Raw genomic sequence first — 18,071 nt, 5'->3', positions numbered from 1 at the left:
GGGAGCTGGAGGCATACGGGCCCCACAGCCCCCACAGCCTCTGGCAAAGGTCCCAGGTGGGAGATGCAGGCATCCCAAGGTTTGTGTGTGTGAGAAAAACCCCAAAAGAGAAAGTTGCCCTCCATCTTACAGATACAGGGACTAAGGCCCTACAAGGTAAAACAACTTGCCAAAAGGCCCCATGGCTCATTAAAACCGGGACTAGAACCAAGCCTCAGCCCCATGCTTTCTTGTCACACAAGTAAAACTGCCATGCCCATCATCTGGATGCCTCTCAAAGAGGAGAGAAAGTTGGTTCCTAGGAAGGAGGGCAGCAGGTGACCCACATGTGGATAAGCAGGTTCCCCAGCCAAAAAGATCGTTCCCTCCTATTTTCATGCCCAACACCTCCCCATAAGGGATTTAGTCCTTTGAGTCTTTCATTCATTCATTTAAAACTATATATTGAACAACTACTATATGCCAGGCCTTGAGTACAAGGTCACAACTGACATGGTCCTGCCCTCAACATCATTCAGCCTAGTGGGTGCAAGGGCCCAGAGTTCCCTGTGAAGCTCCTGATTATTCACAGAACATTCACAAATTCTGTATTGCAAATCCACCTACCTACTAAAATCTATAACTCCTACATCAATACTTGCAGCGCTTCTGTGGTTATTTGGAGAAATGTACACACTCTGCACAGCCAAAAATGTGAGTTACCATCATACACACTCCCACCTGAGGTCGACCAAGGCTGTACTCTGCTTTCCGGCTCCAGCTCTCACAGTGTACTCAAGTGTCCTTTTCACTGTCTATTCAGTGCCACTTTTTTCGCAATTTTATGCTTTTTGTTACTGATTTCGCAGTTTAAAATGGCCCCAAGAGCAGTGCTGCAGCGCTGGCTAGCGTTCCTATGTACAAGAAGGCTGCCATGTGCCCTACGGAGAAGACATGTGAGTCTGATAAGCTTCGTTCACGTTGACTAATAATGCTGTTGGCTGTGACTTCAATGGTAGTAAATTGGTAACATATATTTTTTTATTGTTTATTTATTTTTGAGAAAGACAGCATGAGAAGGAGAGAGGCAGAAAGAAAGGGACACACAGAATCTGAAGCAGGCTCCAGCTCTGAGCTGTCAGTACAGAGCCCGACACCAGGCTCAAACTCACGAACCGTGAGATCATGACCTGGGCTAAAGTCAGACACTTAACTGACTGAGCCACCCAGGCATCCCAAATCAGTGACACATATTCAATAAGGTGTCTTTGAACAGAAACACACATAAAACAAGGGTTATGAATTCATCAGTTGAAAACATTGCACTAGATGCTCATAGGGACCTAATAAGAAAGAATCAGGTGTACCCATGGAGGGTAACAGATTAAACAATTATAGATGAATATCTTAGGGGGTGGGGATAGGATTTTAATAGATGCTGAGCTCAAGGCCTTGGGAATACCACATCTAGTGGAGACAGAAACATCAAAAGGTAGAAACCACCCAAATGAGCATCAAAAGACAAAGGGACAAACAAAATGTGGAATATTATTCAGCCTAAAAAGAGGAATGAAGTACTGACACAGGCTATAACATGGATGAACCCTGACATTATGTTAAGTCAAATAAGCCAGTCACAGAATGACAATTCTATGCTTCCACTGATTTTACAACAATCCTTTTAAGTGCACCAGGAGACAGAAGGGAAAAAGATGAGGACAGAGAAGGGGATCAGGAGACACTTCAGGAGACATGGGCCTAAAATATAGGAAACACAGGAAAAGGGCCTAGTTATAGCTAGAAATGAAAGAGACAAAGACAGCAGTGTTTGGGTCATGGGTGGGGAGTCCCTGCGGATGAAAAGAAGGAGAAGGAACAGAAGAGGAGAAAACAATCCAGTGGACAAATGGGCCTACATGGCCTGAACTGAGCCATATACTCAGCTGAAAAAAACTGGCCCCAATGTGACTTTAGAAGGCTGGCTAGGGCTTACTGGATGTCCGAAGTAATACATACATATAATATTTTTATCGTAATATTTTAATATTAATATTAATTTTAATATTAATAATAAAATAATATTTTTATCATAAAAATAATAAAACTGCACAAAACCTGGGTGTCCCAATTGCACCCCAGGAGCAGCCTCCCTAGCTCTAAGGAGTTCCTCTTCCTCTGCTGACACACACAAGGCCCTGGGGAAAGCATGACACGAGCCTGGTCCACTGTGAGCAGCTTCAGAGTGGTACAAGCTGAATGAAAATCCTACCAGCTGTGCAGCCGATCAGGAACTTCTTTAACCTCCCCAAAGCTTCTGTTTCCTGATCTCTCAAACAGGGATGAGAAGACTGGCCTGGCAGAGATGAAGGACTGAGACATAACAGGTAAAGAAGCTGAAACACAGCACACTGTGTGTGAACCACCACCACCCTCACTGACCTTTCAGTGTGAAGCTAACTGATCACACCTTGTTCCCTGACAGGACAGGAGTGGGGAGAGGTGAGAAAAAGGACAAAGGAGGACCCCACCACCCCAGCAGTGTAAGCATGCATCGGAAGGAACCAGTCACTGAGAGCCAACCCACCAGGCCAGGAGAGGGGTGCCTGCTTGGGCTCTGGAGTCAGAGGCCCAGCTCAGATCCCGGCTGGGCCTTGAGCAGGCTACTCAACCTCTCTGAGTCCGTCCCCCTGAATACATGCCAGAGGTAATAATGTCATCTCCTCATGGGACTGTTGTGAGGATTAAGTTCAATTGTATCCACAATGTGCAGGCACAGAAGCTGCTCTCGACAGGGCTCCTCAAACATTCGGGGTTCTTGGCAGGATGGTGGAGGGGGGCAAGAACCAGGGAGAAGGAATTTTCTCTGGGACACAGTGGACAGGAGAGAAGCAGGAGGAATGAGGGGTACAAGAAGAGGTAAGGGTGAAGAGGGAGCAGGTCGGTGGGAGGAGCCTCAACAGGGAGGGACAGCGGTAAATATACGGATGTAGCCCCAAGCCATCAGCCCCATTGGGCAGCACAGAGTCTGTGCTCAGAACCCTCAACCTCAGGAGGGGCAAGTAGGGTAAATGAGAACACGGATCCAGCTTCCCAGGAACTCAACCTGGGACACTGCCCCATCCATCCCTTCCAAGCAGCCAGGAACATGGGTGTCTATGGACCTGGCCCTAACACATCCACATCACAGCAAGTGGGTGTCCACGGCCCTCCACTCCCCACCCCACTCCACCCCAGCGCTGGCCCCAGAGCCACTAAAGACTCTGGTGATGCGGTGATGGGGCTTTCGGTCCCGGCAACAGTGCCTGCACAGAAGGCCCCCCGCCAAACAGGTCTCGAAGGAAGGTAAACCAACCTCGCTCCGAGCTCAGCCTTGCCACAGATTCGCTTCCCCTATCTGGACCTCGGTGTCCCCACACAAAGAAAAGGTGGGGAAAGAAAGTGGAATATCATTCAGCGATAAAAAGAAATGAACTATCAAGTGACTAAAAGACATGGAGGAGGGGCGCCTGGGTGGCGCAGTCGGTTAAGCGTCCGACTTCAGCCAGGTCACGATCTCCCGGTCCGGGAGTTCGAGCCCCGCGTCAGGCTCTGGACTGATGGCTCGGAGCCTGGAGCCTGTTTCCGATTCTGTGTGTCTCCCTCTCTCTCTGCCCCTCCCCCGTTCATGCTCTGTCTCTCTCTGTCCCAAAAATAAATAAACGTTGAAAAAAAAAAAAAAAGACATGGAGGAACCTTAAAGGCGTATTGCTAAGCAAAAGCCAATCTGAAAAGGCTACACACATACTGCATGATCACAACCACATGACATTCTGGAAAAGGCAACACTGAGGGATATGCGGAGCACTGAAGTTTTTAGGGCAGTGAAACTCTTCTGTAGAATTCTATAATAGTGGAGAGAGGACATTCACCTGTCAAAACCCAGAGAAAGCACAACACAAACAGTGAGCCCCGATGTAAACTATGGACTTGAGTTAATAACATATCAGTACCGTTTCATCAATGTAAAAAATATGTTGCACCAGTGCAAGATGTCAGTAATAGGAGTAAGTAGGTGAGAAGGGAAGAAACTGTACTTTCTGCTCAATTTTTCTGTAATCCCGAAACTGCTCAAAAAAAAAAAAAAAATGCAGGGGCACCTGGGTGGCTCAGTCGGTTGAGCATCCGACTCTTGGTTTCAGTTCATGTTATGATCTTGTCGTTGGCAAGTTCAAGCTCCGCACTGGGCTCTGTGCTGACAGCATGGAGCCTGCTTGGGATTCTCTCTCTCTGCCCCTCCCCTACTCTCTCTCTCTCTCTCAAAATAAATAAATAAACTTAAAAAATTTTTTAAATAATAATAATAATACTAATAAAGGAATGGGAGAGGTTAGGCTATTAATTTATTTTTTATTGTTTTCAGTATATTTATTTGAGAGAGAGAACGAGCAAGCAGAAGTGGGGCACACAGAGAGAGGGAGAGAGAGAATCCCAAGCAGGCTCTGCACTGTCAGCACGGAGCCTGACAAAGGGCTCAAACTCTCACAAACCATAAGATCGTGACCTGAGCCAAAATTAGGTCGGACCCTTAACCAACTGAGCCACCCAGGCACCCCCCCCCTTTTTTTTTTTTAAAGATAAGGAGAGTAAGGCTTGCACTTTTTTCTCCTTGGGGCCTTTCTTCAGGATTTTTTTTTTTAACGTTTATTTATTATTAAGAGACAGAGAAAGTCAGAGCATGAACATGGGAGGGGCAGAGAGAGGAGGAGACACAGAATCCGAAGCGGGCTCCAGGCTCCAAGCTGTCAGCACAGAGCCCGACACGGGGCTCAAACTCACAAACCGCGAGATCATGACCTGAACCGTTAAGTGGGACGCTTAACTGACTGAGCCACCCAGGCGCCCCTTCTGGATTCTAAAATAAAGCAAAGGTTATGAAAGTTCTGGAGAGGCAAAAGTACTGAACCAAACTAGCTGACTTCACCTTAGACAGGCCTACGAAAATTCAGATCAGGGTGCCTGGGTGGCTCAGTCGGTTAAGGGTCCAGCTTCAGCTTAGGTCATGATCTCGCGGTTCATGCGTTTGAGCCCCGCGTTGGGCTCTGTGCTGACTGACAGCTCAGAGTCTGCAGCCTGCTTCAGATTCTGTGTCTCCCTCTCTCTCTGCCCCTCCCCTGTTCATGCCCTATCTTTTTCTCTCTCTCTCTCTCAAAAATAAGAAAGAAAGAAAGAAAGAAAGAAAGAAAGAAAGAAAGAAAGAAGAAAGAAAGAAAGAAAGGAAGGATAGATTCAGATCTCAAAGTAGATCCCAGAGCTGGAGAGTCTTTGCCTAACAGACCAGCCACTGAATCCCATCAAACAGTGACTCTCCCTGGGCACCGACAGAACCAATGTCTTTACATGAGCCCAGTGTGCTGCTCAACAAATGCTTGCTTTCCCCAGCCTTGGGTGGGTTTGCCCCAATCAGCTGCTTTGCCAAAGACAGACATGCCATACCTCACCCTGCCAGGACCCGAGGGTATGCCCACATTGGGCCCCCAAGCAGCACAAGGCACCATGGGTGGGGGCTCTAGGTGCACACCCCGCCCACGCAGGAGCTCTCAGTGCTGAGGAACAGCCCTCCAAGGTCCAGAGCATCAGGGAGCCACGGGGAGCCTATAGGGCCATAGAGGTAACCAGGCAGCCAGCCTTAGCAGCCGCAAGAAAGCAGGACCCATCTTCAGCTCTGCCCCATTCTCCACCTGTAGGCCTCTGGAAAAGGCCTACCCCTGGGAAGAATGAAGGCTCTAGCATCTGGACAGTGCCATAGCTGCCAAGACACAAGAGCAGGGGACATGCTGGACTGGACTTGGCCAAGAGGCAGGAGGCAGCACCTATGCTACCATTGGTCGTCTTTCACAGAAATGTTGTTCTGTCCCAGAGCTACCCCGCCTGGACAGGGACAGAGATGACAATCACAATGCTCTGGAGATTCTAATGGCCCAAAGCCCTCAGATCTTAGGCTGAGGTCACCATCACCGAGGACCCAGCCTGACCCAGAAAACTCACTGCACTGATTCTCTCTTGCACCAGCCACACAGCTACCCAGTGGCTTACCCCTGCAGGCCCAACAATCATTCCACCTCCCATTCCAGAATGCAGTGGTCATCCAGTTTGGAAACAAGGCCATGTAAATGGTTGGTACCCAGACTGGGCACAAGCAGTTGTTGTTCTGAATGGGGCCAGCCCAGCTTGAGCCAGGGGCAATGAGGAGTAGACCAGGCATAGCAGCTAGTCAGGGAAGGTCCTAGCAAACTAAGAAGCTACGTGCACCTCCTATTCAAAGTATACTCTACTGCAGGTGCTAAGCCAGGAACAGAACTTCATAGAAGGCCCTGTTCCTTCCTCCTTTCCTCTTCCTAAGTCATTCTGTAGGTGTTCCCCGCCCTCTATCCCCCTGGGCCCACCTTTGCCTCTGAAGAAAGGCCAAGGCTCAGGGCACCAAACTCTTTCCTTGCTTTCAGAGTCCCTAACACCCACCATCTTCTTTTGGAGATTCTCTCCTTAAATGAATTTTCTCCAAAAATTTGTAAGTCGCACATCTGACAAGGGACTTGTATCCAGAATATTAAAGAACTCTCAAAACATAACCATCAAGAGGAAAAATAGGCAAAAGATTTGGTAGACGTTTCATCAAAGAAGTTACATAAATGGCAAATTAAAAACACAAAAAAACGTTCAACATCATTAGTTATTAAGGAAATGCAAATTAAAACCGTGCTGAGCTACCACTACACCTATCAGAATGTCAAAAAGACAAAAACAAAAAGAAAGCCAACAAGACCAAACGCTGTTGAAGATACGGAGAAACAGAACTCTCCTGCTTTGCTGATAGAAATGCAAAGGGTATATACACTTTGGCAGTTTGCCAGTTTCTTAAACCACTGCATGTATGCTACCACGTGACCCAACAATCCCACTCCTAGGTGTTTAAGAAAGAGAAATGAAAGCCTGTGTTCACACAAATACCTGTATAGAAATGTTGACAACAGCTTTACTCAAAATCAACAAAGGCTGGAAACAACCGAAAAGTCCTTCTGCCAGTGAATGGATAAACACACTGCAGTGTAGCTATAAAATGGAATACTACACAGCAATAAAAAGGAACAAACTATTGATACACACAACCGGATGAATCAAGGCATTATGCTGAGTGAAAGAAACAGACCCCAAAGCTCCATACTGTCTGATTATCCATCTGATATTCTCAAAAAAGCACAATGACAGGAGTGGACAGATCCATGTTCTCAGGGGATGCGCATGGCGGGGGAGGGGGAGACAGATGGACAGCCCACAAAGGGTGGTAGCGTGAGGGCATCTTTTGGAGATGGAGCCCTTCTGTATCTTGACTGTGGTGGGGAATCCCATGCCTTGCATTTGTCAAAACCCACAGAACTGTACACCATGAAGAGTAAATTCTGCTGTATGTGAATTTAACAATAAACTTTTAAAAAGTCCTCCTTACTCAGCCCAGAGGACCTGGCTCAAACCCACCTCACTTATAAAGCTCCACTGTCTCCTCTCCTCTGATTATTTCATGACCATGACCCTGAAATCACTACTTTTCCTGTCCTCTCACCTATATTTCTCCCTCTGTCCCTGTTTCTCTCTCTCTCACACACACACACACACAGCATGCAACCCTACCCATCCTTCAAAGTCAGCTCAAGTGCCTCCTCCTCTGAGAAGCCTTCCCTGACTCCTCCCAGCCCCATCAGAATGAATCACCTTTACAAGACACCCCCTCAGCGCTAGTCTGTGCTTCTAACTAGCCCTTCTTTAATCTTGCAGGTGTTCAGTGTTTGCTATGCAGTCCGTCTCCCATGCAGGATTGCAAGCCCCTTGAGGACACAGACCAGGTCTTCCATTCCACATTTCCCCCACTGCCCCTGGCACAGTGCCAGGCACACTGTGGGTGCTCTGTGACCACTGCGGGCTGGCTGGGGGCAGGTGCAGGCAGAGGGGGCTGATGCCAAGAGAGGCAAGCAGGCAGTGTTGGGGCTGGCAGAGTCCTGAGGAGGGTATCAGAAGCCACTAATACAGCTCTGCTTCCTCTCTTGCATAAGCAGCAAGACTACTGCTTCAACCTCCAAGTGCTGGAAGTGACCTCACCCCCCATTCCAACATGAGGTCACGCAATCTACGACGAAGCATTTCGGAGGATCCTTCTGTTTCTTCCATGTCACGCAGCACATTTCCAAGCCCCAAGCAGGACAGCTGCTCGGGACATAACTGTCAAAGGATTGGAGCCTATCTTATACGGGTGCTGCCATTTCTTCTCACTTCCAGAAGGCGGGCCCTCTCTTCAGCAATAGATTAGGTCCATCTGATCTGAAGGCATTTCATTTTGTAGAACTCCCAGATATAGGCACAGCCTACCAGTAACGTACAGGGACTCTCCACAACTGGGTTTTTCCCAGCGTATCACAGGCCTCTCCCTCCAGAGTTTAAGGACCATTTATGGGTCATTTATTTGATAAACACTTAGATGGTGTTTAGTATATGCCAGGCAAAAAAACTAAGTATATTACAAATATTAACTAATGTGATCTTCCCATCAGCAAGAGGTTGGTCCTATTAATATTATTTTCCTCATTTTGCAGAAGAGGAGAATAAGCTACTGTGTAGTTAGATAACTTGTCCAAGGCCACATAGCTTGATAAGTGGCAGAAAAGGGATTCAAACCCAGGCAGGCTGGCTGTAATGCTATACTGTCTAAACACGAACCACTAGCCACACATGGCCATTCAGCACTTGAACAGCAGCTAGTCCAAATTGAGATGCGCTATTAAGTGTAAAATGCATGCTGGAATCCAAACAGTTTGTATGAAAAAAAGTGAACTTCTCATGAACATTTTTTCACTATTGATGGTACATTTAAGCGATAGTATTTTAGATACAGCTGTTTAAATTTTTTTTTTAATTAATGTTTATATATTTTTGAGAGAGAGAGACCGAGTGCAAGTAGGGGAGAACACAGAATCGGAAGCAGGCTGCAGGCTGAGCTGTCAGCACAGAGCCCGACATGGCACTCAAACCCACACACCATGAGATCATGACCTGAGCCAAAGTTGAGCACTTAACCAACTGAACCACCCAGCTGCCCCTAGACACAATTGTTTAATAAAATATATTATTAAAATTCATTTTACCAATTTCTTTTTACTTTGTAAAAGTGGCTCTAAGAGAACATAAAATGACATATCTGGCTTACATTGTATTTCTATCAGGCAGGATGGGTCTGGAGTCTGTGCTTATAGCCACTACCCCATGCTGTGCTCATCTTCCCCTGCCCCAGCCTCAGGGGTGCAGCCTGTCCCTAACACCTGCTCATTCAGCTTGTCCAAAGGTGATGGGGAGCCAGGCAATAACTCCCACATCTCCTCATTTGGTCTCCTCAAACTGCTGGGACTGGACATTCCCACCTCACATTTCTCAGCCTTGCTTCCAGCTTTGGAGACAGCTTATCTTTACCTCCCTCCAGCAGGGATCCCAGAAGGTCAAGGTGGGAAAATATCTCCTTCATCGCCAGGGCAATCCCCACCTGCTGCATGCAGAGAAACTGAGGCCCAGGACCACATGGAGGAAACAGAAGCCCTAGAGGTCATCTGGTGCAATCTCCCACCCACTGGAGAAACTTCCTCCAAAGAAGCCCTAGCAAGTTCTACCTACATCGTTCTACATTATAAAACTCCACATAGGTCTATGTAGTACTAGAGTGAAACCGACTTCCGATCCCTTGGATCTGATCTGCTATTACTGCAAAGAGGGACTAACTTCTGGCAATGAGAAATGACAGCACGCTGAGGACTGCACAGGTTCCAACCCCCCCTTCACCAAGACACTCACAATATCTACAAGCTCAACACTGAATAGATCGGGGTGTATCTACCCTCCAAAACCAGACATGGCTCTCAGTGTGACCAGAGCATCACAGAGCCTAGCAGACTATGGTTTTCCTTGATGCAGAGCCCCCGACCCCACTAGCCCACAGGCTCAGGGTTTAACGGGTGACAGGAAGAGTCAGGCTGACGTGGGTTCAAACTCCAACCCCAGCATTAATCTCTGGGTAACTTTTCTCCTCTTTTGTTAAAGCAAAGGTAAAAAAAAAAAAAACCACGGGGCACCTGGGTGGCTCAGTCGGTTATGGGTCCGACTCTTGATTGTTGCTTAAATCATCATCTGACAGTTCATGAGTTCGAACCCCACCTCGGGCTCCAAGCTAACAATGTACAGCCTGCTTGGGATTCTCTCTCTTGCTCTCTCTCTCTGCCCCTCCCCTGCTCACGCTCTTTCTCTCTCTCTCTCAAAAATAAATAAACATTAAAAAAAAAAACAGGGGCGCCTGGGTGGCTCAGTCGGTTAAGCGTCCGACTTCAGCTCAGGTCACGATCTCGCAGTCCATGAGTTCGAGCCCCGCGTCGGGCTCTGGGCTGATGGCTCAGAGCCTGGAGCCTGCTTCCGATTCTGTGTCTCCCTCTCTCTCTGCCCCTCCCCCGTTCATGCTCTGTCTCTCTCTGTCTCAAAAATAAATAAAACGTTAAAAAAATAAAAAAAAAAAACAAACAAAAAAAAACGAAACGGGGCACTTGGTTGGCTCAGTCAGTAGAGCCTATGATTCTTGATCTCGGCGTTGTGAGTTCAAGCCTCATGTTGGGTGTAGAGATTACTTAAAAATAAAAATTTAAAAATTAAAAAAAAAAATCAGCAAACCCTATCTCACAGGGCTGCCATGAAAATTAAATGAAGTGATGTAGACAGAAATGTCTAGAACAAAGCTTGGCACCTGGTAGGCACTTAATAAATGCTCATATCCCGGGGCACCTGGGTGATTCAGTCGGTTAAGCATCCAACTTTGGCTCAGGTCATGATCTCACGGTGCGTGGGTTCAAGCTTCATGTTGGGCTCTGTGTTGACAGCTCAGAGCCTGGAGCCTGGAGCCTGGAGCCTGCTTTGGATTCTGTCTCCCTCTTTGCCCCTCCCCTGCTTGCTGTCGGTCTCTCACTCAAAAATAAACATTAAAGGGGCGCCTGGGTGGCGCAGTCGGTTAAGCGTCCGACTTCAGCCAGGTCACGATCTCGCGGTCCGTGAGTTCGAGCCCCGCGTCGGGCTCTGGGCTGATGGCTCAGAGCCTGGAGCCTGTTTCCGGTTCTGTGTCTCCCTCTCTCTCTGCCCCTCCCCCATTCATGCTCTGTCTCTCTCTGTCCCAAAAATAAATAAACGTTGGAAAAAAAAAATTAAAAAAAAAAAAAAATAAATAAACATTAAAAAATTCTTTTTTTAACTTGTCAGAATGGCTAACATTAACAACTCAGGCAACAACAGATGTTGGCGAGAATGCAGAGAAAAAGGATCTCTTTTGCCCTGCTGGTGGGAATGCAAACTGGTGCAACCATTCTGGAAAACGGTAGGGAGGTTCCTCAAAAAATTAAAAATAGAACTACTCTACGACCCAACAATTGCACTACTAGGTATTTATCCAAGGGATACAGGTGTGCTGTTTCAAAGGGACACATGCACCCCAACGTTGATAGCAGCACTATCAACAATAGCCAAAGTATGGCAAGAGCCCAAATGTCCATCGATGGATGAATAGATAAAGAAGATGTGGTATATATGTATACAATGGACTATTATTCAGCAATCAAAAAGAATGAAATCTTGCCATTTGCAACTACATGGATGGAACTTATCATAAGCTAAGTAGAATTAGTCAGAGAAAGACAAATATCATAGAACTTCACTCATATGAGGACTTTAAGATATAAAACAGATGAACATAAGGGAAGAGAAGCAAAAATAATAAAAAACAGGGAGGGAAACAAAAACATAAGAGACTCTTAAATATGGAGAATAAACAGAGGGTTACTGGAGGGATTGTGGGAGGGGGGATGAGCTAAATGGGTAAAGGGCATTAAGGAATCTACTCCTGAAATCACTGTTGCACTATACGCTAACTAACTTGGATGTAAATTAAAAAAATCAATTAAATTAAAATTTAAAACAAAAAAAATATTATTTTTAAATTTTTTTAAATCTTTATTTTTGAGAGAGAGAGAGAGAAAGAGAGAGTACAAGCGGGGGGAGGAATAGAGAGAGAGGGAAACACAATCTGAAGCAGGCTCCAGGCTTCTCTGAGCTGTCAGCACAGAGCCCAACACGGGGCACAAACCCACAAACTGTGAGATCATGACCCCAGCCAAAGTCGGACACCCAACCAACTGAGCCATCCAGGCGCCCCTAAACAAAAAAATTTTTAATAAATAAAATAAATGCTCATTTTCCTTCCCCTGCTTCATCAACCAAAACCCCAAGTTTTTTTCCAAGAATTGACAGTAAATTCCTATTCTATATATATTATATATATATATTATATATTCTATATATAATATTCTATATATATTCTATTCTATTCTATATATATAATATATAGAATATATATATATCCTATTCTATATATATAATACATTGTACGTATATATATATAGAATTGATGCTCTGACCTTAAATGCAGGATTTTACATTTATATCTATTAGAGTTCATCTTGAGATAAGCGTACCTATTTAACATCACTCAACGTCAAGTAATTTTTAATGGCTAAAAATTGAACACAATTTTTAAAAATGTTCAGGAGTGTGCAGTTAAAGAAATTAAAGTGTATTCATATGAGGTAATATTATCCAGATCCTTACAATTATAGCTTTAAATTATTTATGATAGGGGATATTACTCACTACATAGTATTCAGTAGGAAAAAAACCAGGATAGAGTATAACTGCAATTATGTTAAAATACACAGATTTATTTGCATGAACACAAATTTGAAGGGACATATACCAAAATATTAACTGTGCTCACCTGAGTTGTGGCATTATGTACCAGTTTTTCTTGTTTAATTTATAAAAGTTGTCTACAATGAGTATGTATTAATTTTAACAGAAAAAAACATGGTTTTTCATTTCCTATTTCTGCTTAATCTCAGCATTTAGTTAATTAAGATGACTTTGAATCCTGGTTCTGTCATCCAATACTCTTGCTATCCTAGACATGCACAGAACTGACAGGGGACAAAACCAAAACGAGAGCTCTGTGGCATATCACTAGAGACTGCCCACTCCATGGTGACAAGAGCTCAGTATGAGTAGCCTGGACAGCCTTTCAACCAGTTACAAATCCATCTTACTGCTGCATCAACCAGATCCTATTTATTTCTCTTGAACCCAAGAAACCTCATTAGACTCAAAGTCCTTACTAAACGTTCTTCCACCTAAACTAGATTGTTTTCCAAGACTTGGTAGGGTGACCCATGTGGGCTAGTAGTTATCTCAATGTCATTTTTGAAGGCCCCACATCAATAAGAAGCTTACCGGCCTGCCATTTCCTGGATCCCCATCTTGCCACATTGAAGAAATAAAACAGGACAACATTTATTATGTTGCTACCCTTACCTCCCCGCTCCCATTTGTCAGGGCTCCTCCCAGATCCTAGAGTGATTCTGTGGTCACTCTTGAAGCTGCTATCAGGACCCCAAAACCTGATCTGTAAGAACCTGGCCACCTGAATTCACAAAAGGCAACTCAGTGCAGTCTCTCACTTCTCCCAAAGCCTGCCTTAGCCCTCTTGCCAACTCTGTTCTTCCTTTACAGAGATAAAGGCAAGATAAGTGTGTTGTGCCTCCAAGAACATTCCACCACCTGCTTCAAGCAGGAATCTACCCCTGCCTGTCCTGGTTGTCTTCTTGCTCTGAAGATGGCTTAAAAAAAAAAAAAAAAAAAAAAAATCCCTTTATGTTGTCCAGCTGACCCAGGCCTGTTGCCTCCCCACCCAGAGCTCTGCCTACTGAACAAATTGCCTCCCTCGTCGATTATTACTCAAGGCTCAAAGCCAAGATGGAGACCAGCCAGGAAGAAACAAAACTAGCCTTTTATTCAAGCCAGGACAATTCACGCAGACCTCTGAAGGGCTTGAAGGGAAGGGGAATTCATGGTTCTGGCAGGGGTCAGCTTGGCATGAGCTGACACTGGCAGACACCACAATACCTTTGCTGGTAAGACACAAAGCAGACAGCTCCATCAAATAATGGGCTCTAAGCAGCTCAGGTTTCACTCTGAGTCAAGGGCCCCTTGTAAGGAGAGGCCCACCCTATGTGTCATCGGCCCTACCCAGTGCCCTCTGCACTGCCCCCAACACCCTGCCTTTCCTTTCGGCCGGATATGCAACCCCATCCTGCAGGAGGGTCACCCTGCCTTAGCACAGCTCCTATTTCCTGCCCCTGGTGACTCCTCTGAAGTCCATTGTTCCCATGAAGTTTGGGTCAAAGGAAGCTGGGTCCCCACCCATGGGGGCCCGCCTACCCTCAGCTCAGCGAGGGCGCTGGCCCACACCACAGGGAGCCAGGACCCATCCTCCGGCCTTTCCAAGGGCCTGTATTATAGATAGGAGGGCACGGTACCTATCTTAGGGACTGGAGTTCCAGTGGAAATGTTCCCAAAGATCCAGTGCTAGCAGCTGAAGGCTCCAGGACCGTATCACCCAGGAGGTGACTCGAATCTCCCTAATATCTAAATGGAAAAACCAAAAGCAAGGGAAGAACTGTCATTTCAGAAGAGTTCAGGAAAAGCTCCAGAGTTGGAGACGGCACTGCCCAGTGACAAAGCCCTGCCCCCACCTCCACCTGGGCCCCTGAACTGGTTAAACCCCCGGGGGGGAAGGGGGGGGCAGGAGAGCAGCTGTTCAGCTCCAATTTCAGAGCTTTAAAGGGAGCTGTCCTCCGAACCCCTGCCAACAAAGGGTCATGGGGGGCAAAGCAAGACAGACAAGGTAAAGCCACCCTCACAAGCCCTGAATTTCCCACTGCCCCCAGACTGACCTCAACTACAGGAAAGGCAATGGAGCAGAGCTGGTGACCCGTGTCCTCCACTTCCACTGAGAAGGAGGAGAGGAGCCACGGATTAGGCAACAGGTATTGCTGTGTGACAGTCACCAGTACAAGACTCCAGAATGGAGGCAGAGGGAAGTTGCGACACTTGCATCCCAGAAGATCTAGAAAGATAAGAAGACCCTTCTCCACCTGGCTGAGTAATGTACAGACCAGAGAGGAAAAAGGAGGGTGCATTTAAAGACCCTTTGAGGGTCCCTTCCAAAGTTGGCATTCTCAGATTCTACAGTTCTGTCCTTTCTGCTGGGAAGGAGGGGAGAATTTCTGCTTCCTATCTGAGCCACAGGATGGGAGACATTGCCAAGCCAGACTGTTCCAGCCTCCACACCTGTTAGATGAAGTGGCTAGGGGGTCTGAGCATTGGGAGCCACAGACCAGGAGACAGAATGCAAAGTGGAAACAAAATGGACTCTAGTCCCAGCTCTGTGACTCACCAGTTGTGCAATCTTAGGCAAGTTACTGTCCCACTAGGGGCCTCGGTTTCCCCATCTTTAAAATGAGGGAGTTAGAGGCTAACATTAGAGTATCCAATAATGTTCAGCAGATTCACCCTGAGGTCAAGGCAAAACTGAAATTAGAACAAAGGTGTTGGAGGACTGCCTGGGTAGCTCAGCTGGTTAAGCATCTGACTTCTGCTCAGGTCATGATCTCACAGTTCATGAGTTCGAGCCCTGCATCAGGACCTGCACTGACAACTCGGAGCCTGGAGCTGCTTCAGAGTCTGTGTCTCCCTCTCTCTCTGCCCCTCCTCCCCCTTCTCAAAAATAAATAATCAAAAAAAAAAAAAAAAAAGAACAAAGGAGTTGGAGACCCTGTGCCCCTGTGACAAAGCCCTGCCCCCACCTCCACCTGGGCCACTAGCTACCTTGGTTCCTAAGGATGACGAACATCACACAGGGCCTGGTCTATGGTAAATGCTCAGTTCATGTTTGCTGAGTAAACACAAATGAACAGGGCAAGGTTTGTCAAAGGGTATTCAGAGAAGTTCTTGGGAAAAAAGAGGTTCCATGCTGAAATAAGCTTAGGAAACACTGGAGTCTGCAATATGCCATGCACTGTGCTAGATACTTGGCAAACAATGAATTTTCACAACAAAAGTTTTAGATAGATATTAATTAACCCACCCTCCCATATTACTCATCAGGAAACTAAGCCCGAGGGCCTTAACAGTTGTGACTGTCGGGATTTGCACCCAGGTATGTCCAGCCCCAAGTCTGTACCCTTTCTATTCCATCAATGCTACCTTTAGACCCGGGGCCCTCAAAGCCCCAATCACACACCTGGTCAGGTGAGAGGGTGAGGTGGCTCCCACCAAAACATCTGCATCCTCAAGGTGCATGGAGGAGCAGCAACCAGCCCCCACCCTTCTGAGAGGATCTTGTTCCTTCCTTCCAAGAAATCCTCAACATTATGCCCCCCATCACCTTGTTGTAGGAATGAAGAAAGAACTCTGATTCCAGGTCTGCCTGTGCCCCCCCTCCCAACACCATCACATGCTGTGTCACTTCTGCCAATCTCCCGGACATCTGTGGCTCCCTCCCCACCCAGCTCCCACCTCTAAGATATTTCAAATGGGTAAATCCCAACTGGAGTTGGGGGGGGGGAAGCAAAGCATAAAAGAAGGGGTGGGGAAACTGAGACACCTAGAAGGGTCTTCCCTAGCAAGTCAACTAGCAAGTCAGAGGCAGCCCTTCCCTTCCGGGATGGTACCAAAGCATGCCTGCAGTTACCCCTCTCCCTTCCCACAGCCAAGTGCAGAGTGGTCTAGCAAGTTGTAAAGAACTAGGATTCTTCCATCTGACTGCTGGGGAGCTCCAAGGAGAGCTGGACTAGCAGAAAGTAGTTCAGGCTGGTATACATCCATTCTTCTTTGTCCTTGGGGCCAACTTGAAAAGCAGGGGCTACACACCCTTCAAGATTCAAAACGGTTTCCTCTGGGGGCGGGGGGGGGGGAATCCTCCCCCACGAACATCCCCAGTTCTGTCAACAACCTGTCCCATCAGGGAAAGACAAATATCTCCACTTCCTTTAGCCTTCTACCATCTTGCTCTGTGAAGTGTTTCAGGCAAGAACAGCACCCACTCTCCCTCAGAAAGACAGCTGCCTGGAAGAGGCGGGTGTGCACAGCTTCCTTCCAGCTCTGCCCAGTCCAGGGCGCATGCAGCCCGCGGACCGCACTCCCGAGCACCACGGTCCAATTATCCCTGCACACCTCACCAGAGACAAACTCTCTTGCCCACGGCCATGCAGGGAGGAAGAACAGTCATGCCCAGAACCAACATCCTCGCAGAAAAATAACACACGCAGAGACGTAGCATTGCACAAGGGCTCAGAGACACTCAGACTTCCAGATAGGCAGCACTGCTCTCAAGTGTAAATACACTCACGTTCAACACAAACAAGGTGAGTCACATGTGAACAGATATCACCCTCACCTACACCCAAACCTAGGGAGACGGGACAGTCAGGCGGTCACATGAAATCATCCGACAGCCACCGTGTGTGCCCGGAATCCCCTCTCCACACGTGTGCACGGAGGCCGTGTCCCTGGGAAACGTGCGCTTCGGGTCTGGGAGCTCTCCTCCCTGGAGCTAGTCCCCACCACAGAATACAACAAGCTTCTCAAGTCCCGGGGAGCTGGGGACCCTGCGGAGGGCTCTCCTCTTTCGCAAAGCCTCAGCACTTAAACCGGCCAATACACTACCTCCAGGGCTCGCTCTTCCAAGTCGGAAAAGGGCCCGGCAGAAAAGAGGCATGGGTGCTGGGTCTCTCCGACCGCCGCTGCTCTCGGTTCTGCTTCTGGGCCTTTCGGCTTCCGGGACCCCCTTCCCGCGAGCCCCGAGCATCCACCCCCGGCCCGGCCCGAGGTCCGCGCCGCCTCCACGTGCCGGGAGAGCTCCTCACGCACCGCCGACGCCGGCCCTCGGGCGAGGTCCTGGAGTCCCCGCGCCGCGCCGCAGCCTTACCGGTCCCAAGGTGCGGGGGGGGGGCGGGGGGGGCGGAGGCGCTAAGCCGGCTCCACGGGGTCCGCAGCGCGCGCCAACTCCTCGCCGAGGTCCCGAGGGCGGCGACGGCGCTGCGGGACGACAGGGGTCAGCGCGCGCGGCCCCGCGGCGGCCCGGGCCACCGGCCGGGCAG

The 18,071-nt window shown here is 47.7% G+C and overlaps 1 protein-coding gene across 1 annotated transcript in view; it reads right to left on the bottom strand.

The window, feature by feature from the left end:
* Window positions 1-17,779, bottom strand: part of TEAD4 (TEA domain transcription factor 4) — a 63,867-nt gene extending 46,088 nt beyond the window's left edge. The window contains exon 1 of the mRNA XM_047067045.1: window positions 17,638-17,779. Coding sequence (XP_046923001.1) covers window positions 17,638-17,779 — 142 coding nt within the window. The remainder of the gene's footprint in view (window positions 1-17,637) is intronic.
* Between the last annotated feature and the right edge of the window lie 292 nt (window positions 17,780-18,071).

This window comes from Lynx rufus, unplaced genomic scaffold, assembly GCF_022079265.1.
Source record: "Lynx rufus isolate CCGP_SWC_20201006 ecotype Redwood Valley unplaced genomic scaffold, mLynRuf1.p SCAF_7, whole genome shotgun sequence".
NCBI lineage: Eukaryota > Metazoa > Chordata > Mammalia > Carnivora > Felidae > Lynx > Lynx rufus.
The sequence above is the reverse complement of the archived record's forward strand: the minus strand, read 5'-3'. Positions and strand labels throughout refer to the sequence as shown.